This window comes from Hyperoodon ampullatus, assembly GCF_949752795.1.
Source record: "Hyperoodon ampullatus genome assembly, chromosome: 8".
Lineage (NCBI taxonomy): Eukaryota > Metazoa > Chordata > Mammalia > Artiodactyla > Ziphiidae > Hyperoodon > Hyperoodon ampullatus.
Window position 1 is genome coordinate 27171459 of NC_136921.1, and position 21490 is coordinate 27192948.

The following is a 21490-nucleotide window of genomic DNA, read 5'->3' on the forward strand; positions in this document are numbered from 1 at the left end:
TAACTGATTCAGTTTGTTATAAAGCAGAAATTAACACACCATTGTAAAGCAATTATACTCCAATAAAGATGTTAAAAAAATTAAAAAATTAAAAAAAATCAAAACATTGGGAACATCTAATATGCTAGAGGAAAAAAATGTATACCTCCATAAACATGTCTTTTCTTTAAATACATGATTCAGAAGTCCAGATGGAAACAAGGAACATTTATATTAGATATGTTTCCCTTTGGGGTTTTTTTTTTTTTTTGGCAACTTTAGAAAAACTCAATCCAATTTGTAGACATGTACGTTTGTCATTGCAGTTATTAAAATACATTTAATTTTATTTGTTTGTTCTCAAATCTTATGTCAACAATTCAAGGGCTCATTCTTTTTCACTCTAAAAAGTAAATAATGATAAAGGTATAAACTCTGCTTGACATTTATTCAGCACCCCTAAAAATAGCCGTCACAATAATTCTGTCAGCTTCATATCCATAATTGCTACATGGAAAGTTACATGAGCCTCTTTGCCTACACACATATTCATTCATTCAACAAGCACTTACTGAGCCCCAGTACTGCAAGACACTGCTCTATTCTGTGGGAGTAGAGTGTGGGCAAAAGTCGCTGATTTCATGAAGCATGATTTCTGTGTTAATTTCTAATTTATTTTTTGGAGCACATCTTAACTTTCAAGATCTTCCCTTTAATACTTAAGAAGAGGAGTATTCAGAAATAAAGTGAGTTTTATGTAAATGGTAAGCACTCAGATTTCACTTTTGCTTATATATGTGTGTGGCAGTTGGCAGAGTAATCACTCATTCATAGTACTAAGAGGTTTATATTAAACATGTTATGTTAAACACCTGAATTTGAGGTAAAGCTAAACTACTCAATGTGTTTTATTTCCCTTACCGGATGTCATCCATGTCTTATTGTTTCAAAAGATAATGGCAAAATGGGACATTATATTGTTTTTTTTTTTTTAAACCACTAAAATATATTTTAGCATGATGGGTGTTTTGGAGCAGATTTTGTAGCAGAGGGAGATGGAACTGGATTGACTGCCTATCAATGAAATCAATAGACAGTACAGTAAAGACGGACTTTGGGTTAATGCTATGTTCCAGTGTAAGTAATTGCACTGTATTTCCCTTTCAAAAGTGTCATCTCTTGGACAACAATTTAGAGATGTGGCAGTGATTTATAAACAGAGAAAAGGTTATTTCTTATCTACATAACTTTGTCTAATTGAAAGACTATATATATCAGGGAGTTTTCTTGGCTGGTCAGAATTTGGTCTGCGAAAATACATACCTTTGTGCTGAGGTCCAGTAAGGTCTCCCTATTAGGACAGATGCCTGAGCCTAGCCCGCCCAGGGCATAGGCAGAACGGATCATCACCGGGTAGCCAATGGTGTCTGCCGCCTTTAGTGCATCCTCAACCTGTCAACAAGAACAAGGACTCAGAGTTTTAGAAGCTGACAGTAGAAAAGACCAACCAAGAGAGTCTGGTAATTCAGGTAAGTCAGTTTATTTGGAAAAAATGACTATGGAAATCTTCTATTATTCCCTCATCTCCTTCTGAAAAACAAGTGTTATTTTACAAATTTTACGTTAAATTTTAGAATTTTTTAATATACAGTGAAGGCTCTTTTTTAACACCTTTGGGGTAAATTTTATTTTGCAATATAAAAAATAAAACAATGGCCAGAGGTGAGATAGTTGCCATTAATTTGAGAATGGGAGCTACATTGAATTTTTAAGTTCAGTTTAAAAGTCTTCGTCTCTTAACAAAACAAGGTTTTCTAGTACAGAATCTAACTTGATATTACTGCAATAAGCCATTAGGAATATTACATAGAAAGAGATTTTTCATTTTTCAAGTTCAGTCAGAGAGTAGTCTCAGAAGCTTGGGATTTTTTTTTTTTAAACTTACAGAATACAGCATATATTGGCTATATTTTTCTGTCATGGAATATTATTACACTACCAATGGGAATGTAATTATACCTTTCCCATATGCCTGTTTCTCATCCTAAGGAAGCAAGGACATAATTAAATCTGGCAATGAAAGAATAAATATACGGCAGGAGCTCTCCACATGTTCAGCAGAGCTATCCTGGGATTGTTCCTGATTGACAGCTTTGCAACATGCTATATACTTGATAGCATGCTTTTCTGAAAACATACATAGCCCACTTTTAGTTGTCCCAGCAGTACTTGCCTTATCCCAGAGGATTTGCCTATTTCTACACTGAGGAAGTTGCATCAGAAACTGTCTCCAGTACCCCCATTTCACTGACTGAAATCTGGAATAAAGTCAGGGACAAAAAGAGATGTACAGGAAGCTGATCTTTTCCTGGCACCTGGTAATAGCCCATCAATGGTCACAGGATACGATGGAAAATGATTAAGAGAAATGCAAAACAATCTGTCCTCTTTAACCATCTAAGCCACAGGTTTCTCAGTCATAAATATTACTGATTAGATCCAATGGCTTTTTTTTCTAGATAATTTTATTGTAAAATGTTTATCCCATTCTAACAAAAAAAAAATTATTTTTTGGCCATGCTGCACAGCATGCAGGATCTTATTTCCCCACCCAGGGATCAAATCTGTGCGCCCTGCAGTGGAAACACAAAGACAACCACTGGACCACCAGGGAAGTCCCTAAAAAAAAATTTAAATTCAACCATTTCCCATTTGCAGGACATTCGCACTTACAAAATGTGTGACTGATCCCAGGAAGAAGGTAAAAATTACTTTGGCATTGCAAGTTGATATGGTTCTTTGTTTTGATTCAGGAGATTTGATACTCAGGTCACTTCAACCATTGATAAACCACATCATCTTTGAGCTTATGCTTCCCTTTTCATAAAAATAAACTATTAATACCTGTCCCTAATGTTTTAGCATTGAATGCCACAATTAATACACAGTGTCTCTGAAGTAATAACACATTTCTGGAAGATAACATATACAAATATAATACTTTATTATTTTTAGGCACGACAAATCATTCTCTCTACAATGCAAGACACATAATGGTCCTGTTTCTCCATAATGAAGATTTCTTACCGATTCCACTGCAAAGCTTGGAGCAATCTTTTCATTAATCTCATTTAGTTTGTCTGAGAACAGCTGTCTATCTTCTGTGGCCATAATGGATTCAACTGAGGTTCCCAGGACTTTCACGCCATATTCCTTGAGCACACCTCTCTTAAATAGTTCCACTCCTGCAGAAAAACAAAATAAATCAGTTTTTAACATATCAAACTCTTATGTTTTCTATAACAGATATCTGAATACAACTTTAAAAAAAAAATCTTACTCCAAAAAGCCACCAGAGTCCACAACAGAATTGCACTTAGAGTAAAAAATGTTTGAAAGAAAAATTCTGAAGACATTTTAGTAAAACATTTTGCTGGTGCTACTATTATGTATATTATCACCTTCTCCAAATGATTTTTATTATTCTCATTAATAAAAATCATAGGATTACAGTGAGCCTTAAGATTTTAGTATATTTCATTTCCTTCTACGGAAGCTCTATTCCTATAATGAGCTTCTCTTATGTAAATAATCTCAGTGATGTGGGTATCTATCTAGGTTAAAAATTAACAAAATTGTTTGTGTTCCCACTAACTTAACATCTAACTTTGGCTGTTTTTTATAGTTGACATACAAATTATATCACCAACTGCTTACCCGAACTAGCCAATGAGATTCTCATTCATGATCTAATTCTAAAGGTATGAAATATTTTAAATAGGACAGAGCATTGGACTCAGCAGATGCATGAAGGGATGGTAGAGAGACTGATCTATGTAAACATGAAAATATATGTGAAAGTCAAATGCCACAGGGCTGATACATAAGAGCACAGAGCACTTAATCAATGTTAATTCCCCTTTTTCACTCATAATAGTTCTCGGAGTTTCACTGGTAACAGAGAAAAGCAGTATCCGGGGACGGAGGATGGGGACTCAAAAAACCTACTCAGTCACCCTGGAGCATTAAAGCAAAAGGCTTCTTTTTGTCCCCCAGCTGTTCTGTGAAATGAACTGGTAATGTTCATCATGTGACATTTTCAGGTGGCTGCTTACTAAGCTTCCTCACACAGTGGAAAACTTTTATGAACACACAGAGCACAACTGCTAAATAAATTCAAACAAAAAATATTATATATAAGTGTGTGAACCAAAACTCTGCAATTAAACTTAAAAGAACTCACCACAGTTCAGAGCTGTCTGGCCACCCATGCCTAGAATTAATCCATCTGGCCGTTCTGCCTTGATAACCTCTGTGACAAACTGAGGGGTGATGGGGAGGAAGTAGACAGTATCTGCTTGCTTTAAGCCCACTTCATTGGTTTGCACCGATGCAATGTTTGGGTTCATCAGGACAGTTTTGACATTTTCTTCCTGAAAGAAACAAAAAGATCTAGAATCTTAATATATGGTCTAAAGAGAAAAATCATGTTCAAATGAAGGGTATTATCAGGTAACAAAACTTTTAGGTTATTCTGTGGGCTCTAGAGATCAGTAATGGGACCAGTGTGAATGGAAGTTAAAGGATGACAAACATTTGGTAAAAGGAAGGAAGAAAACTGCTTGAAAATAAAACTATCCAAAAAGAGCTGGCTACCTCATGAGGATCACCCTGAATTCCTTGTCACTGTAGGTATCAAGGAAAGCTGGAGATGTTTTCTATAGAATTTGACTGGAGGTCCACAAATACTACTCAATTTTACAGCTCAGTCGACCTTAAAAGAATAAAATATTCCAAATTTTTTTGAATGAGTAAAACATAAAATGGAAAAAAGGCAGCATCAAAGCTGCTTCCTTTTCTAACGTTTATTGAAGAACAGCATTGAGCATACATTTTAAATGCAAGATAATGTGTTCCCTTCTAGCTGGAAGCACTGAGAGCCTTCTGCTGGTTTCCATTCTCTTTAGATTTTTATGCCTGCTGTAGTGCTTTGACAAAGACCATTATATAACTGTTTATACATATTATATAAAAAGAAAATAACTGTATGGCAAAAAATAAAAAATAAAAATTTGTGTGTGTGTGAAGATATTCATAGCCCTATCTCATTCCTGACATCTGGAGAGACCCCTAAAATAATTCTTCATATAGGCTACTAAGGATAATAGCGTTATAGACCAGAATGAGGGTGACATTTACTAAAATAATTATTATGAAATCCGGCCAGATGGTTCTTGTTTTTTTACCTATTAGCATGTCAATTTTGAAGTCTTCTAAAAAGTCAACAAAATATTCATATGAAAGTATAGAAATCATCATTGAAAGCCCTACATATCCTTGGGGGTGCAGTGGATCCAAATGAAAAATTAAATATATTTCATACTACTTTAAATTCAAATAGTGCCTTAAAACTTGTAGTGTACTTTTTTGTTAATTTAGTTGATTTTTATAGCAAGATTATAAAAGAAATTTTCACCTTACAGATGAAGAAACTGAGATTCAATAAGGTTAAGTGACCTGCCAAAGATCATACAGCTGATAAATGACAAAATTAGGGCTCTAATCCAAGTCTTATGACTCAAGTTCTATGCCCTTTCCTCAATATGAGTCCTCTCTAAGATTGTAAGGAACTATTTTCAAGAGTATTGTTAACAAAATATTGAATAGATACATATAGATAAGCAAATGCATTTAAAATATGGGTTAGAATTTAAATAATTGAGTCCAAACGGAGAGCACATTATAAACAGAAGTTATAGAACGTCTCACTACTAGAGAAAAGTACCAATTGATAGGTATTTTGTTAAATATTTTCCTGAATGTGCTATACAATGAATATAGCTATTTTTATAAATCAAATTACATAGGAAAAGGTCCCATAAATTCATGTGATGAGTGTTTATTCAAACCATTTTAATAAATGTAACATCATTTTTTTCTAGTATAATTCCAGCTATAATTTATGCATAATCTAAGTTTTTAAAAATACTTAGTTCATAAATTCATCTTTATTAACCTCTTAATCACAATACTATATCTAATAATTCCTATTCTTCAGTTCAAATCAATAACTTCACCTTTTGGATGTAATGCATATAAAAAATACAACCTATGAAAATATTAATTCTTTATAAAACTACCAAATAGGATAAAAAATTGCATGCTACTTAAATGTGTTCTAAACCCTTAACACACTTAGACTGTGTTCTAACCAATCTGAACCATTGGATACCCACTAATTATCTATCTAAAGATAAATTGAATCTTAATACAATGAAATAAAGCACACTTTGAAAATGTACACAAAAAACATGTGTGCATGGGGTAAACATCCATGCGTGTATGGAGAAGAGTATTAAAAATAAAAACAAATGGGAAGAAGAGTGAGGTAATTGGGGGGCTGTGTCTGTTTTCAACAGACATCTGTCAGGTGAAAATCTCTATATATAGAATACTGAATAAAGCATAGAAAAAAAGGAAAATTTTGGCCAACTGTTTTTCTTGTTGGTTGTCCTAGTCTCCTGCTTCCTTCCCTATGTTGCTCTCTCCTAGCCAGGTCTCTTGGTAAGAGTGGCTTGACACCACAAAGCCTATGGCAAGGTCACAGAGAGCTCACATTGACTTTGGATGGCTTGATTAGCTCCAAAATGGGGAATATCCTGGAAAATAAGGACACCAAAGAGAAGCCAAGTTAGCTCTTCAATAGAAATATCTTACACTTACAGTGTCAGTTTTCTAAAGGTTTATTTTACTATGATAAAGGTTGGGGATATTTTGAGAGACTCTGAAGAAATAGGGAGGATATTCTTCCCAACTTAGGTATCAAACCCTCTATTCCACTTGAAAATCCAGCCATACCTTCCTGGTAGGTCATCCAGTCCAAGTCACAGATGGGGGAAATAGGTGACCTGCAATAACTTCTAAAGCTTGAACAAAAGGCATTGTTTCCTTTGTTCCTCCAGCTGGATCTTCCCCCTTTCAACCAAAGAGATGCCTGAAGCATCCTGTAGAACACCTGAAGTACTCTAGAGTGCCAGGGATACCCAAATTCCCTCTTTCACACAAAAGACAAATATGTTTTAAAAACTCACTGCCTCATTGAGTAGCATCTATAAGAGTAGATTTATGTTTTCAATATAAATAGGTGATAACATAGATAATTCTGGAGATCAATCCAACCTTCTTAATTTGCAGGTGTGCACATTTAAGTTAAAAATCTTGTCTGTGATCAAACGTCGTTTCATATAAGATGTGGAAGGAAATTAATTATAGTGACTTTGAAAAGAGGTAGTGTCATAAATCTAAATTATAAAATACTAATTAGACTCATTAAAGGGAGTGTATATTAATTCCAGCAAAGATCAGAGTCTCTCACCTTCATGGCTTTTACAGCTTGCGATCCCGAGTAATCAAATTCACCTGCCTGACCAATGGACAGACCTCCGGATCCTAGGATAAGGACTTTGGAAACCTGTAAGCAATAAGAAGATAGCATTGCTTTTATTATTAAGATGGGGAAATTAGTCATTGTTAAGTATGGGAAAGATAAACTATATTGTCTGTGTTTATGTGGTTATTTAAAGTACAATGTTTTGAAATATACATAATATATGAGTAAAAAGACCAACAATTTAAATATCTCTAATTTCAAAAAGGAATTTCCAAAGATCATTTTTTTTTCACTTAAGTAAAAACTTTTTGGAAGAGGTCTACATTTTAGTTAAACATATATAAATATCTAAAAATAACAACATAAATATATATGGAAATGTATATCTATATGTGTATATATAATAAATATGATTTATATATGTAATTTTTAGATAAAAATCTCCTTAAAATTTAATTGACTAAATGTATTACTATTCCATGGGTTTCTACTGGACAAAGAATAGGCATAAATACAAACAAGCCCTTCCTAACAAACGAAGAGAAAACACAGGAGGCAAAGGGACACAGGGACATGTTCATATTTACATTTTGCCTTTACTTTGCAGTTCAGTCCAGAAATATTTACAGAAAATACAGTAATGAAAAGATCATGTTTTGGCAGCATACTGAAATTCATACCAACTGTATATATGATTTCATTCAAATAATAATTCTGCTTATTTTTTAACCACGACTGCCAGGCCCTTCAGAGGAGAAAGATGTTCTAGGTCACTGCAAGAGACAAGGACTTGGGAAACTTGTTTTGTATTTATGGAGTGTCTACTATGTGCAATGCAATGTAGAATTCCAAATTACACTTTTCCCTCACCATTTAAAAAAAGAAAAGCATCTGAAAAACATGAGTTGATATTTTGAGAAATACACTGTATGGTGGGGTGGCTTCTTTAGCTACCAAGAATCCACAGTTTGATTTCACATTGAGTGGCTGGATTACCTCCCATCTGTCCATCTCAGGAAAAAAGGCTGTCATAGAAATCTTTAAAACAAACCATCTAACTCAATTTATCATTTCATGTAAACATATAAATCAATTATTTTTGTTCATAAAAAGAGGATTTTATATATATTTATATATATATATATGTAGGTATATACTTAAAAATATACATACACCCTTCTAAATTTTATGTAATAATGGTGTGGGTGTAGGTGTGCCTTAACTATGAAGGAAATGTGTAGAAACCTTTCCATATTAAATACATATTCAAACAAATAAGGAGTTGAGTCTCACAGTATATTAATCCTTATCTATCTGCTCTTTAGAGGTACTGGGTTGTCCAAAAGTTTGTTTGGGTTTTTCGTTGAAACAAAAATTTCTATCATCTATAATGATTCTGTAGTCTGAACTGTATCTCAAGCTTACATAGGGCTATGGTTTATTGAGTAATGGAAAATATATCAGATTTGAAACTAAATTAAACCTTATTCTCTATTAAATTATTTTCATTACAAATCTTCTAGAAGAAGTGAACATTAAAAGATATGATTTTTAAATCAAAACATGAAGATTCCAATGAACATCCAATGAATCATCTAGAACAGACCAAATAATTAGATGCTAAAATGATGGGTGACTTCAATATTACCAATCATTTTTCATAGACATCAAAAAGGTTTACATCATTCACTTAAAGAAGTCATCACACAACAGAGAAAATCCAAAATACATAAACCAAAAAGAAGCCCACATATACTGACCTCAACTCGAGATGCTACTAGGGCCGGCTTCGGTAGAACTGATGTAATTGTGGTACCTTTCTCCTTCTTTATCAGTGAGAAAAAGGAATCAAACAGGTACTAGAAAAAACATATAGCCAACTAGTTAGAAGTTTAAAAACTCACAAAATTCTCAGATAAAATACAGTATACCCAGTTCAAGTTGAACTTTAGATAAGCAACAAATAACTTTTTAGGATAAGTATTGCTATGCAGTATTTGTTTTTTGTTTGTTTGTTTGTTTTTGTTTTGCCAAAGCTGGCAAAACTAAATATTTACTACTATAAGAATTAGATCAAATAAACACTTCTAACTGCTCATGTCAAATCCTATTAAAAGAAAGTTTTCAATATAGGTATACATATAGCTGATTCACTTTGTTGTACAGCAGAAACTAACACAACATTGTAAAGCAATTATAATCTAGTAAAGATGTAAAAAAAAAAGTTTTCAGCAGAGAATGAACATTTCAAATAATGCCTTCTGAGACTGTCATTTTCAGCCCCTTAATTATGAAGCATTTTCTTCTTCTAAATAAGATTCTAACTATGCAAAAAAAAAAATGAAGCTATGTTACTTATGCACCCTAAAGTTAGAAATAACTGGATATTTAAATTTTCTATCAGGTCAAAAATATCTCTAAAGATTGTATTATGTATAAAAATATCTCTAAGGTTATTCTTAAACTTTATCAATGATTTACTTCCACTGTTGCACTAGAGGTGACAAATTTCAACAAAGATATTTATTTTGCAACTATTTGGCAGGACAGGAGAAAAAAAGAACTAAGTGATACTAGATATCACATATCTTAATTTCTGTGTTCCTAATCTGAAGTCCTACTATAGGCAAATAATTTAAATTTTAAGTTAAAAAACTATTAACATGCATTAGGCAATAGATATATGAAACTAAATTTTATTTTTGAGTATCATCATGGGTAGGTAATGTAGTGACTTTGGCTATTAAGAACCATTCTTTCCTAATAATACTAAAACAAGAACAAAATACAAATATCTGAAAAGGCAACTCAGAGATGAGGAAGTAGAGTCTACAATGGGAAAATTTTTATTCTCCTCTTTGTTTTACCTAGGTGTCTTTTCTGAGAGCATCTGCTGACAAGGAAGAATTGCCAGCATTACTACTGGAGGCCCTAGTGTATAGGACAGGAAGAGTCACTTCAGACTTCCCAGACTTCTCTGAGTATCACTGCAAGCTCTTGTTTGGAAAGATGTTCTTGAACATTGAACCAGAAGCTTACACAAAAAAGTAAAAATATTTAAATTAAAAACAAAACTCCTCTAAGCATTCCTTATGGTTCTTTTCTTAAGCCATCTGACTCATGTGTATTTGCATGTATACCCTCCCCGACACCCCTGACCTCCTATCTGCTCCTGCTGCTGTTTATTCTCCCTTCGTGGCTACACAAACAGTTGCCATAGGGATTTTTGTGAAGTCACAGATGGGGGATTAAAATTTCATTTCAGTTATGAGAATGAGATAGTAAGAGGGAATTCATTTGCATAGTACCACAATTGTAAATTTCAGGACTAAATATATTAGAATGATACTCATTTAAATAAAAATCACATTGCATCAGTTTCTTAAGTGCCTTCCCACTTTAACTGTTTAAATAGATAGAAATTTACTCCATGATATTCATGGGGAAATTTTCTTACAATACGGGCATTATCAAAGCACTCTTTTTTTTTTTTTTTTTTTTGCGGTATGCAGGCCTCTCACTGTTGTGGCCTCTCCCGTTATGGAGCACAGGCTCCGGACCCACAGGCTCAGCGGCCATGGCTCATGGGCCTAGCCACTCCGCGGCATGTGGGATCCTCCCGGACCGGGGCACGAACCCATGTCCCCTGCACCGGCAGGCAGACTCTCAACCACTGTGCCACCAGGGAAGCCCCAAAGCGCTCTATTTAAGAATGTTCTGTACTAAGACCACCCAGGTGATTATTTTGGTTTCTCAATTTTTCACATAAATATATTTCTGATTAAAAAAAATTTTCATATATAATAGGTCTCATCTTTCTGACATACCTCAGTGTCTGTTGGCCCTGGGCTGACTTCTGGGTGGAACTGAACACCAAAGAAGGGTTTGCTCTCATGCATAATCCCCTAAAGGAAAAAGAAATGGGAAGAAATTCCTTCAGTAACAAAGAATGTCAACCAGGACTAGGTATGGTTCAGTGAACAATAAAGTCCAAACTTTAAAAACTAAGTTAAAAGTTTGAGAACATTCTAAAAACAAACAGTACTAATAAAAATAGGCCAATAAAGATTCAACTGGTGTCGTTCCCTTATTAAAAACAACTGATTTGGTCTATAGCCTTTGAGGCCCCTCTAGGCTCTGGTTCAGAATAAACTCACATCCTCTTCTTTTCTCCAACTCCTAAATTACTTCTCCAAGGGTCTTCTCAAAGGCTACTTCAGTGCTAAGTGAGTCCCAGAGACCCATGTAGACTAGGCTCAAACAGACCTCCACCAATCACCCATTAGCAATGAACGTGTAAGACAGCCATTGATTAACCACTCAAATTGTGGATCTTAATGAGTCAACCAATAAGAGAATAAGACAGAGAGAAATGACTTTTTAAAAAGCAGAGGGCTGTGGGAAATAATCTGAAACAAGAATTCTTCCACATACACACCCCAGAAAAGCCCACATAAACAAGGGAAAGGTAATTGTAAAACAGAGTATTAAAAGTCCTGCACTTCTCATCACTCACTCAACAGGTTTACTGAGAGCACTTACCTCATTTGTTTGATCATTGATATTCACAAAAAGTGGTTTCCAACCAGCAGGAAGGGTGCTGTCCAGGGCATAGCCATGATTCTGAGCAGTAATGAAAGCCTGTCTGTTTGTGATATTCAAAACAGGCTGATTCTGCCCTCTGGAGGGAAAAGGGGAAAAAGAATAAGGAAAAGTGAAGAAAAGAATATAAATGCATTAGTTGTAAAATAGTGAACAAGAGAAGCCTATTAAAATTCAAAAGTTTCAATTGCTTAGTGAAAATTACTCCATGAGAAAAGTCACAGATTGTTAATCCCAATAATTTTAGGGAAAAAATCAATTCAGGAAGCTTTGTTGTGTGTTAAATATCAGGTCTATTAAACTTCTGTAATCAGTTTTAGAAAAGGGGAATTGCACTCATAACAAAAAGCTAAGATTTGGTCACTAGCTTAACAGAGACAAATATAAGCCACTTATTTTAAGGGAGCTACAGTAATTTTAAAGCCAAAGAAGAGTTCTTGGGGGTAATAAAGAGATAACTACTCAGTCCTGAATCAATTTGAATTATACTTTATATGGAGGGTGGACTGTGAGGGAAAGTTCCATGTTGAATAGATTAACATCATTTGGGGTAAGGAAGTAAAACCAAGAGGAGCTGAAGATTTCTCGGTTCTTAAGTCACACTAGAGTTTTACAATGTTATCAGTGCTCTGAAATCAAGCTTAAAATCACAACAGTTTCCCTTGGAATATTATTTGATTGAGTATTATAACTTCAATGTATGCCAAGGAAAGGAAAATAACTTTAAACTACAGCAAAGTTATCGTTAGAGAAGGCTGCCTTTCAAAAATGCAATAAAAGTGGTATCAGGTAGTCAGACAACTGTGAACCATATAATAGTGTGCTCATCGATTTATTCTGAAGAAAATGGCACGTAAGTTCTCTAAGTCTTTTTGGTTTAGTTACTAACAGTATTTCAGAGCCAGTCTGACATGTAAACAGAAGAATAACTGCCTTACCTGTTGGCCATAGACATTCTGTAGGCTTGTGCACCGGCCGCCAATCCTGTTATTAAATTTCCTGTACTGATTCCAAACAATGGTTCCTTGCGATCGCTCTCCAAGATCTAAATCAGGGAAAAATTTTATTACTCCAGAAGAACGATTCCAAAAAATGCAATCTCTGAAGGAATAAAATGAAACATTCTTTTTTTTTCTTAATTTACAAGGTAAAGAGAATAGTAATTGAATAAAAAGTTAGACGATAAATAAGGACGGGATTGACAATTTGCAGCACTAAAGTTCAATAGAATGTACTTAACATCCAGACTAAACTACATCTAATTTAATATTTCTCTGGAAACTTGAAGGTCTTATAGGTCCCAAGTTGTCATTTTCCAGTTGTACAGACAATACATTTGGAGATTGGACTCCAGCTCTCTGCACTCAAGGACACAATCCAAGTCACTTTGTCTAAAGTTCTTTGTTCTGCTTCCTGTGGAACTCTCTCCTCGTTGGTTCCCCCTATATACTATCTGTGCTGACATTGTCTCAGAGGTCACAAATAGGAGTACTAAAAAATTACTTGTATAAATAAAATATATTACAGCTTTTTCAGCCGTGCAGAGCAGACTCTCTCCACTTCACACACAGACACAGACTATCCCAGGTTCACTGCACCTTTTTGACATTCTGAATTAGTGGTTGTGCAAGAGCTGGGTTCCCAGGTCCTCCGGCAATTAAAAGCCCATCATACTCCATCTTGGTGAAATCATGATTCCAGGGCACTACATGCACTTCCGCTCCTCGCTGGAAAAGAAACACAAGAATGGTCAATTTAATAATATTTTTCTTCGCCAAAGTGGCGAAGGGCACTTTTCAATTCTTTATTTTTTGTCTGACCAAATTTTAGTGACTTCTTTCCTAGGGTTTTTTCATATTATCTATAATACCTATATTCTGATAGAAAAATTAGAACTTTTCTATACAAAAGTGGATGGGAAGATGTCTTTGATTATTTCCCTAGAAGCATTTCCTGATATAAGAATTTGAGAGAAAGAAGTTTCTTTGGAGAGGTTTCCAGGAAATATCAATAGAAAACAACGTGGGGAAAGACCCTAATAAGGTGTGCATTATCGGGCAGTTACCACAATGAAGAAAAGGAGCTTCAGCCCACTGGGGAATTCTGAGAGCCAGTGTAGCATATTTCACCTAACAACAGCTTAGCAATGTGGCAAAGGAGCTGGGGAATTTATACCCTGTCATTGATTGGGGCTGCTCCAGGGATCATTAATTCTATGTCATTTCCTGCCTGCCAGCAGCCTCCAACCAACCAAAGAGAGCCCTCAGGCAATAAGATGCAGAAACTTGCAACTAGAAGATGAACAAAATGCCTTAAAATGATAAAATGAGAGGGAGATATGGCTAGGCCAACCACAGCATCTACTATTTAAGGGTCCATGCACATTTTTGTTAATAAAATTGATCAGCATTCAAAATCATGATTTTGATGTTGCTGATATTCTATAACAAAAAGAGTGAATTGAAGAATTCTCCTTTACCCACGCTAATTTGGTGTTATGCAAATATATCTAGGGGTGGGGTGCATGTGTATAAGACAAATAGAAAGACAAAGAGACAGAGGGAGACAGAGAGAGAAAGAGAAGGAGAAATCCCAACAAAACAATGTTTAAGAAAATATTGTAATAATGGTTACATTCTCCTCAAGTACTTTTAAGGTCTAATTTCAATTGGTTCTCTAAGAGTTGATATAAAGCAATGTGCAAGTCTGTACTATATCAGGGCATAACCCCTACAAACATGTGGTACATAATAACTGTAACCCAAAGGGGGAGTTCTCCTACTGACTACCTTTTTGGTTATCTCTAAACCCCAAGAAACTGAGTGTGTCATGTCTCAGAATGTCTGTCAGTAAGTGAAAAGAACAGTCTTCATTTCCTTCTGTGTTTTTGTGGCCTTTGAGGTTTTGGGGTTTTTTTTAACAGAAATCTACATGTCTAATTTTAACAGGAATAAATGTGTTATCTAATAGATCAAAGGCAACAAGAAAAGAGTATATCCCCTGACATTCTGACAGAATACACAAGCTTTCTCTGAAACAGATAGAGGAAATCAGATTAACACTAATGATCAATATTAGAAACGCCCATCCTTGAGATGGAACAAATTACTTACCTTTACTAGTAAGCGGATTACATTGTTTTTTATCCCACAGTCTACAGCTACCACTTTCGTGGGATTTCCTTTGCCATACACCTTGACATCCTGCCATTTTAAAAACCAGAGAGTAAGAGAGAAGGTCCAGCTATGAGTAACACACCAATATAATAAACACATCTCAGGATGCTCCGCACTTGGTAACAGATTGACTGCTAACTACTAGGGAGTGGCTGGCAGTTTACAATCAATTTGTAAGAAAGGCACAGCAAATGCCACAAACTCTATCTTCTTCATGAGAACAAAGTACCTTGCTGTTTTGTATAAAATGTTGATTACAGTAATAACAGTTATCCCTAAGAAATTGGTTGCTTCCATAATTAACAAATATCTTTCCCATGTTTTGCCTCATTAACAACCAGTAGCAATGGAATTTCCAAGTATTATTGCCTGATTCAGCACTAAACAGATGTAGTAATAGATATATCATGCTTTAAATACCACTTGATCCTCAACTTGCAATAAAGTTTGGATGAGGTAGAGCTGTTGTGCATTAGGCTTATGCAGTGGGGCTAATGGATAAAATCAGTCTGAGTCAGAGGACTTGCTAAGCTAGTGTAGACCCCTGGTCCTTTTAGGTTACTGTGCAATCATTTGCATTTAAATGGTAGACTTCATAAAAGGATCCCAGAGCATATCATAATCATTACTTATGTTTTAAGCACTGCTTGGAGTCAGATCCATTTTCACAGGCATTTACCCAAGAAGTAGTTCCTTCCCCAAAGTCATAAAAGAAGAAATAATAGAGAGAGAGAGAAAGCCTAGAGGGCTGGGTGCCCACACTGGTCCCAGTTTTGAGAGTCCGCTAGCACATTCTGAATTTAGAATGATTTCGAAGTTTGTTAAAGGTTTTAGATGAAATTTGCAATCTGGTTTCTACACAAACACACCATATACTCTCTGTACAGAATGACAGAAGTAAGCAAGATCTCACAGAAACTGGGATATATGAATTTGCTAGGAATCTCCAAGAGAAGAATATATTATGCAGTATTTTTCAAACTTATTTGACCACAGAATTTTTTAAAGGTGACTTTCTCCAGGCCAATACTTCTCACATTTGGAAAATCTAGACTAGATCCCCAAGGTAGTTCTAAACTCTAAAATTCTACAAAAATAGCCCTCTATCATGCTGTGTCTCAAACAAAATCACTTCATAGGAAAATATGTTAAAACCTCTTTCTCCTATTTGTCTAAGCCACCCTGCTGTCTCTTTTCCTGCTGTTACTGCTCAGGCTAGGCTTTTCACGAGTTTTGTCCTAATTAGTTGCAATAACTTTCTAGTTATCTGCTCTTTTGTCCAGTTTACTTTGCTCCAAAATGATGCCAAATGGGTTCCCAGTAGTCTCCAAGTTGGCTGATTTATTTAGCCAACGATACTAAACCATCTAGCTCTAGCCCCGTCCATCTCCACTCATCTTTGGCCAAATGCGAGAACCTATATGTGTGAACCCTTAGGTCATCCACACCAAACTACACATAACTCTTCAAAGACACCATATCGTCTCACACCTCTGTGCCTTTCAACACATGCCATTTCCTCTGCCTCAAACGAAGTTCTCCTAGTTCTCCACCTACCGAATTGCTCCTTATGTCTCAGAACAAGCCTAATTCCTCTGTAGAACCTCCCCTGATCCACCCATTTCATTGGATGTTTCCCCACACATGTCTTTATGGTACCTCATGCACATTCCAAGGACAGCATTAATCACAGTATTCTCTACATGGTGCCTACTTGCTTGCCTACCCCACAAATCTCTATGGTCCCCAAGGACAGAGGCTGTAGCCCAAGAGACTCACAACTACATTAACAGATATTCAATCAAAATCAACACATCTTTCTAAGATGTATTCTATACCTTCCTGTAAATATACAATAAACATATCTTACTTTGGGGTGATACAGTCATCATCCTGAACACTACCCTTTTTTTTTTTTTTTTTGGCGGTACGTGGGCCTCTCACTGTCGTGGCCTCTCCTGTTGTGGAGCACAGGATCTGGACACGCAGGTTCAGCGGCCATGGCTCACGGGCCCAGCTGCTCCGCGGCACATGGGAACCTCCCGGACCGGGGCACGAACCCGTGTCCCCTGCATCGGCAGGCAGACTCTCAACCACTGTGCCACCAAGGAAGCCCTGAACACTACTCTTTGAACTGAGCTATAATACACTAAATCTTCAGTGTGCTCAGGAATACTTTTCCCTGCACAAAATGACCCCAGATTCTGATTACTGTACTGGGTCTGATTTCTATAAAGTGTTCCTGACTCTCTGGCAGACCATTCGCTCTGACTCCTGATATTCAATTGAACAGCACTTTTATTTGACATTGTTAAAGTCTTGAACTAAGGAACCACAAGAGGAGAGAAGAAAAATTAAAACAACAGTAAACAGCCTCTAAATCAGGCCATGAAGATCACTCTGTAAGTAAAAGTTATAACTTTAAATGCACTGATTTTGTAATATATCAATTTTAACTGCTATGGGGCCCTTTTTTCCCTCAACTCTGATGCTTCTGGAAGATGACCTCTACCTAAAAGAAGATTTTGATATTACAAAAGAGGAAGGCCTAGGGCTTCGCTGCTGGCGCAGTGGTTGAGAGTCCGCCTGCCCATGCAGGGGATACCAGTTCGCACCCCGGTCCGGGAAGATCCCACATGCCGTGGAGCGGCTGGGCCCATGAGCCATGGCCGCTGAGCCTGCGCATCCGGAGCCTGTGCTCCGCAACAGGAGAGGCCACAACAGTGAGAGGCCCACGTACCGCAAAAAAAAAAAAAGAGGAAGGTCTAAAGGGAATAAAATAAAACTACAAAACATGAAGGAAAATTTCTCACCTTGGTTGAAACCTCAGCAATCAAATTCTGCTTATTTGGATCCACAAAGTCCACAGACTGACCTTCACATTCAATCTTCCCAAGCATGGTACCCTATCAAATTAAAAAATTAGACAGTTAACAGGGAGCACTGATGCAGGTGCTGACAGGTTAAATTCACAGGGACTTACACATCTGCTCCACTATTTAGATGTCTTTATAATATACTCATAACCATTAGCAAGAGATCTTTATCTTCTCAACTAGGAAAGATGAAGCAGTTTGCATGGTACATTTTGGGAAACACTGTGAGAAGGTACAAGCTAGTAAGGTTAATTTGTGAAAACTTTAACTTAGTTCTTTTAGGGCTGAGACAGTCACCTGGGGTAAGCAAAGTCAAAGGGCAACAGAATTCAGGTCTCCAGTAGAGGCAAATCAGAGTATTCAGAGTACTTATGACCTAAAGCTATTTCGTGGGTGACGTCGACAAAATAATCGATTGAGAAGAAAAAAAGAAATCTAAAAATAGCTGAAAATTGAAAAAGAATGCAAACTTATTAGAGAGTAAAATTCACAAACAAAAAATTGTGAAATGCTGTGTAAGTCACAAACTTTGAGAAGTTGCAATGAACGGGTTCACTGCTTTAGACGTGCTAATAAGGGCCTGAACTTAAGAGTATGCTTAACCCTCTGTAAAGTTTTCACAAATTAACCTTGCTAGCTTGAACGTGGCAAATGTTATATATTATTCCTAGCTGTCTTGAGATTTACTTATTTGTTAGTAAGTCTACTTTGACCTATTTAGAAAATGGTATATTTCGTAATCAAGACTTTATTGAGGGAGGGAACAAGTCAAAATAATTCATTGATTTGCTTTTCTCCAATGAAATTGTTGCATTGAAGGAAATAGAGGAAAGCCTTTATTTCCCTTTGAAACGCATTCCTTAGGAGAAGTAACTTGGGAGTGAGTGAGTACCAGCAACATGGTTAGAGGGTCAAATGGTTATTTCAGTGTGATTATTAAAACCAGAGTACTACCTCACACTCTGGGAAAAATAGTAAAAATCACCCTTCACTTCCATACTGGATTATTAAGTTTCATAGTGATCTCCACTTATTTTTATAATCCAAATCACAGAAGTCCTTGACTATATTTATGGATCCCTAATTTTGAAATTCCGTTTTCAGTTCTCATTCCCTTTTTCTTAAAGCATGCTGAATGACAAACAACCTTACTTTTCAACCTAAGACTAAATGAAAAGCAACTAATAATTTTCTTAATATGAGCCCATATCACTCATAATCAAATATAATAGGCAATACCACTATTTTGTCTGTGCTAATCTATTCAGCCAAACTTTGAAAACCTAACTGACTCTGATAAAAGCAGGGTTCACCTTAAACTAACCTATCACATGAAGAACATGATATGGTCTTGTAAAGTGTTTTCCCCAATACTAGGACTGATTATATTCTATTCAACCTCCCAAATCTACAGCTTGAATTGAATTTCCCAATTTTATTCCCTTCCCATTCTGATATCCTCATCATTGTTTACTGCTCCCACAACATCATTGGGCTACGAAAACACAAAAATCTACCTGGGATATATAATCTCACTAACATCTATTCTCAGGAATATCATGGAGGATGGAATAAAATCAGAGATAGAGTATAAGGATTGCATAAATTCTCAGTGTCCTTCTTCTGGTCATGGGTATGTGGCCATGTTCTTATTTTCAAAGCTGTTCTTTCTGTTTACGGAGATCCTGTGTCTATACATATTCCAACAATCTACAACAGATTTTCCTGAAGAATCCTTTTCACTTTGAAATTGTATCATTTTTTTCTTTTTTAAGAAAAAATATATAATTTAATGAGAAAACTTTGGTGGCATTAAGAGAATTTAGTTAACATTCATGAGATAAAGTTTCTTTCTGTTCTGGGATATGAAGGTTTCATGTAAGAAAAAAAAAAGTGTTCACCTCTTATAACAAGAAGAAGGAAGTAGATGGGGCTGAGATATTCTCAGAGGAAGGGTCAAATATTTCAGCTAGCAGATATGAAAGCAAAAGATAAACTTACCTTCATCTTGGTCCTTGGAACAATTTCAAGAAAGACTATATAACTGAGGTAATACACGCAGGGTTCATTTAATATACCCACGAACTATAACTCACTAAATTCAAAAACTCCTCCAAGAGGACTAAACAAATAATGGCCCCAGTGCTGTACACTTCCTGGTTTTCCTTTTTCAGCAGGTAGGTATTCAATTTAAGCAAAATTCTTATGCACCTAGTTACTTTCTCCACTTGTTTACTAGCCCTATCACGTGAGCTGAATTACAAAGGCTTTAACTTGTCACTTGGAATAGTGAACATAGAGTGGGCACTCAATAAACTACTGCTGAGTGAATTAATCTCAAAACTACTCAGTAACAAACATCTCAATCAAGTATTCAGTCTTGAAAATTATATCAAAAACAGTAAAACAGGATGGCAGAGACCCAAATGACAGAAATTGATCAGATCTGTTCTTTTACACACCAATGGATTCCTTGGGCAAAGGGAAAAAAACATATATATATGTATATATATATATATATACATATATATATGTGTATATATATATATATATATATATATATATAAACATAGATTTGGCTAAATATGATTATCATACCTTATCTCGAATTATTTTAGTCAGCATTCTTGTATCCACTCCATAAATTGCAGGGACCTGTAAGGAAAATAATTGTAGTGACAGTAAAATTGGAGGAAATTTGGTCTAGCAGAGTGTTTTCAAGTGACAAACTTAACATCATCTATCTTCTTGAGCAGTAAATAATTTCCCTACTCCTTCTTTTCTCTGATCCAGGGTGTCTGTGTCACAAGAACAAGGTAAATTGCTGTTCAATTGGGCACAGGACTCTTAATACCCAGACCCTTCCTCAGAGTGAAAAGTGAGAAATTCTGAACATCAGTCTTTTGCTACAGCTCTTTTGCTTTTAATCCAGGATGTTAAATAAGTAATATAATTTTATAGATACATATATCTGGTTAGAAAATAATACTTAAAGTAAGGAAGATATAAGGTTAGTAACTTATTTATTACTTCAAATGAAGTGATATCTAATTATACGTCATAGTCATAACCTTTAAGCCCAAAGAGACTTGACGGCAATCGGTTTATACTAATTAAGAATTAAAATTAAGAATGTATGGTATGATTACATGACCTGAGCAAGGTCATACAGCTCGTTAATGGTAGAGCTGGTACTAGAATCCATGACACAAGTTACATATCTAGATCCTCGTTAAAAGGGGGAGGTTATGTTGCTCCGGAGAGTAGAAAATTCTAAAATTTTCTCTAACCCCTTTCCAGAATGAGAAAGTCTGTCTACCAAGCATGTATGAGTGCCACCTAGTGGATAAACTGAAAATATAAGGTCCTCAGTGTTTATATAAAGAGTGCGTTCTGAACAGTTCTGGACAGTAGTAACAGTTCAGCCTGAAGGAATCACGCTCTGAAACAAAAGGGTCCCAAACTGC

General features: G+C 35.7%; 1 protein-coding gene across 1 annotated transcript in view; it reads right to left on the minus strand.

The window, feature by feature from the left end:
• CPS1 (carbamoyl-phosphate synthase 1) overlaps positions 1-21490 on the minus strand; it is a gene marked incomplete at both ends in the record, with an annotated part of 133910 nt that overhangs the window by 89019 nt on the left and 23401 nt on the right. Inside the window, 12 exons of the mRNA XM_079710487.1 lie at positions 1303-1431; positions 3067-3224; positions 4223-4412; positions 7355-7450; positions 9130-9228; positions 11197-11274; positions 11912-12050; positions 12910-13016; positions 13570-13698; positions 15085-15174; positions 17961-18053; positions 20622-20678. Of these exons, the coding sequence (XP_079566613.1) occupies positions 1303-1431; positions 3067-3224; positions 4223-4412; positions 7355-7450; positions 9130-9228; positions 11197-11274; positions 11912-12050; positions 12910-13016; positions 13570-13698; positions 15085-15174; positions 17961-18053; positions 20622-20678 (1365 nt within the window). The remainder of the gene's footprint in view (positions 1-1302; positions 1432-3066; positions 3225-4222; positions 4413-7354; positions 7451-9129; positions 9229-11196; positions 11275-11911; positions 12051-12909; positions 13017-13569; positions 13699-15084; positions 15175-17960; positions 18054-20621; positions 20679-21490) is intronic.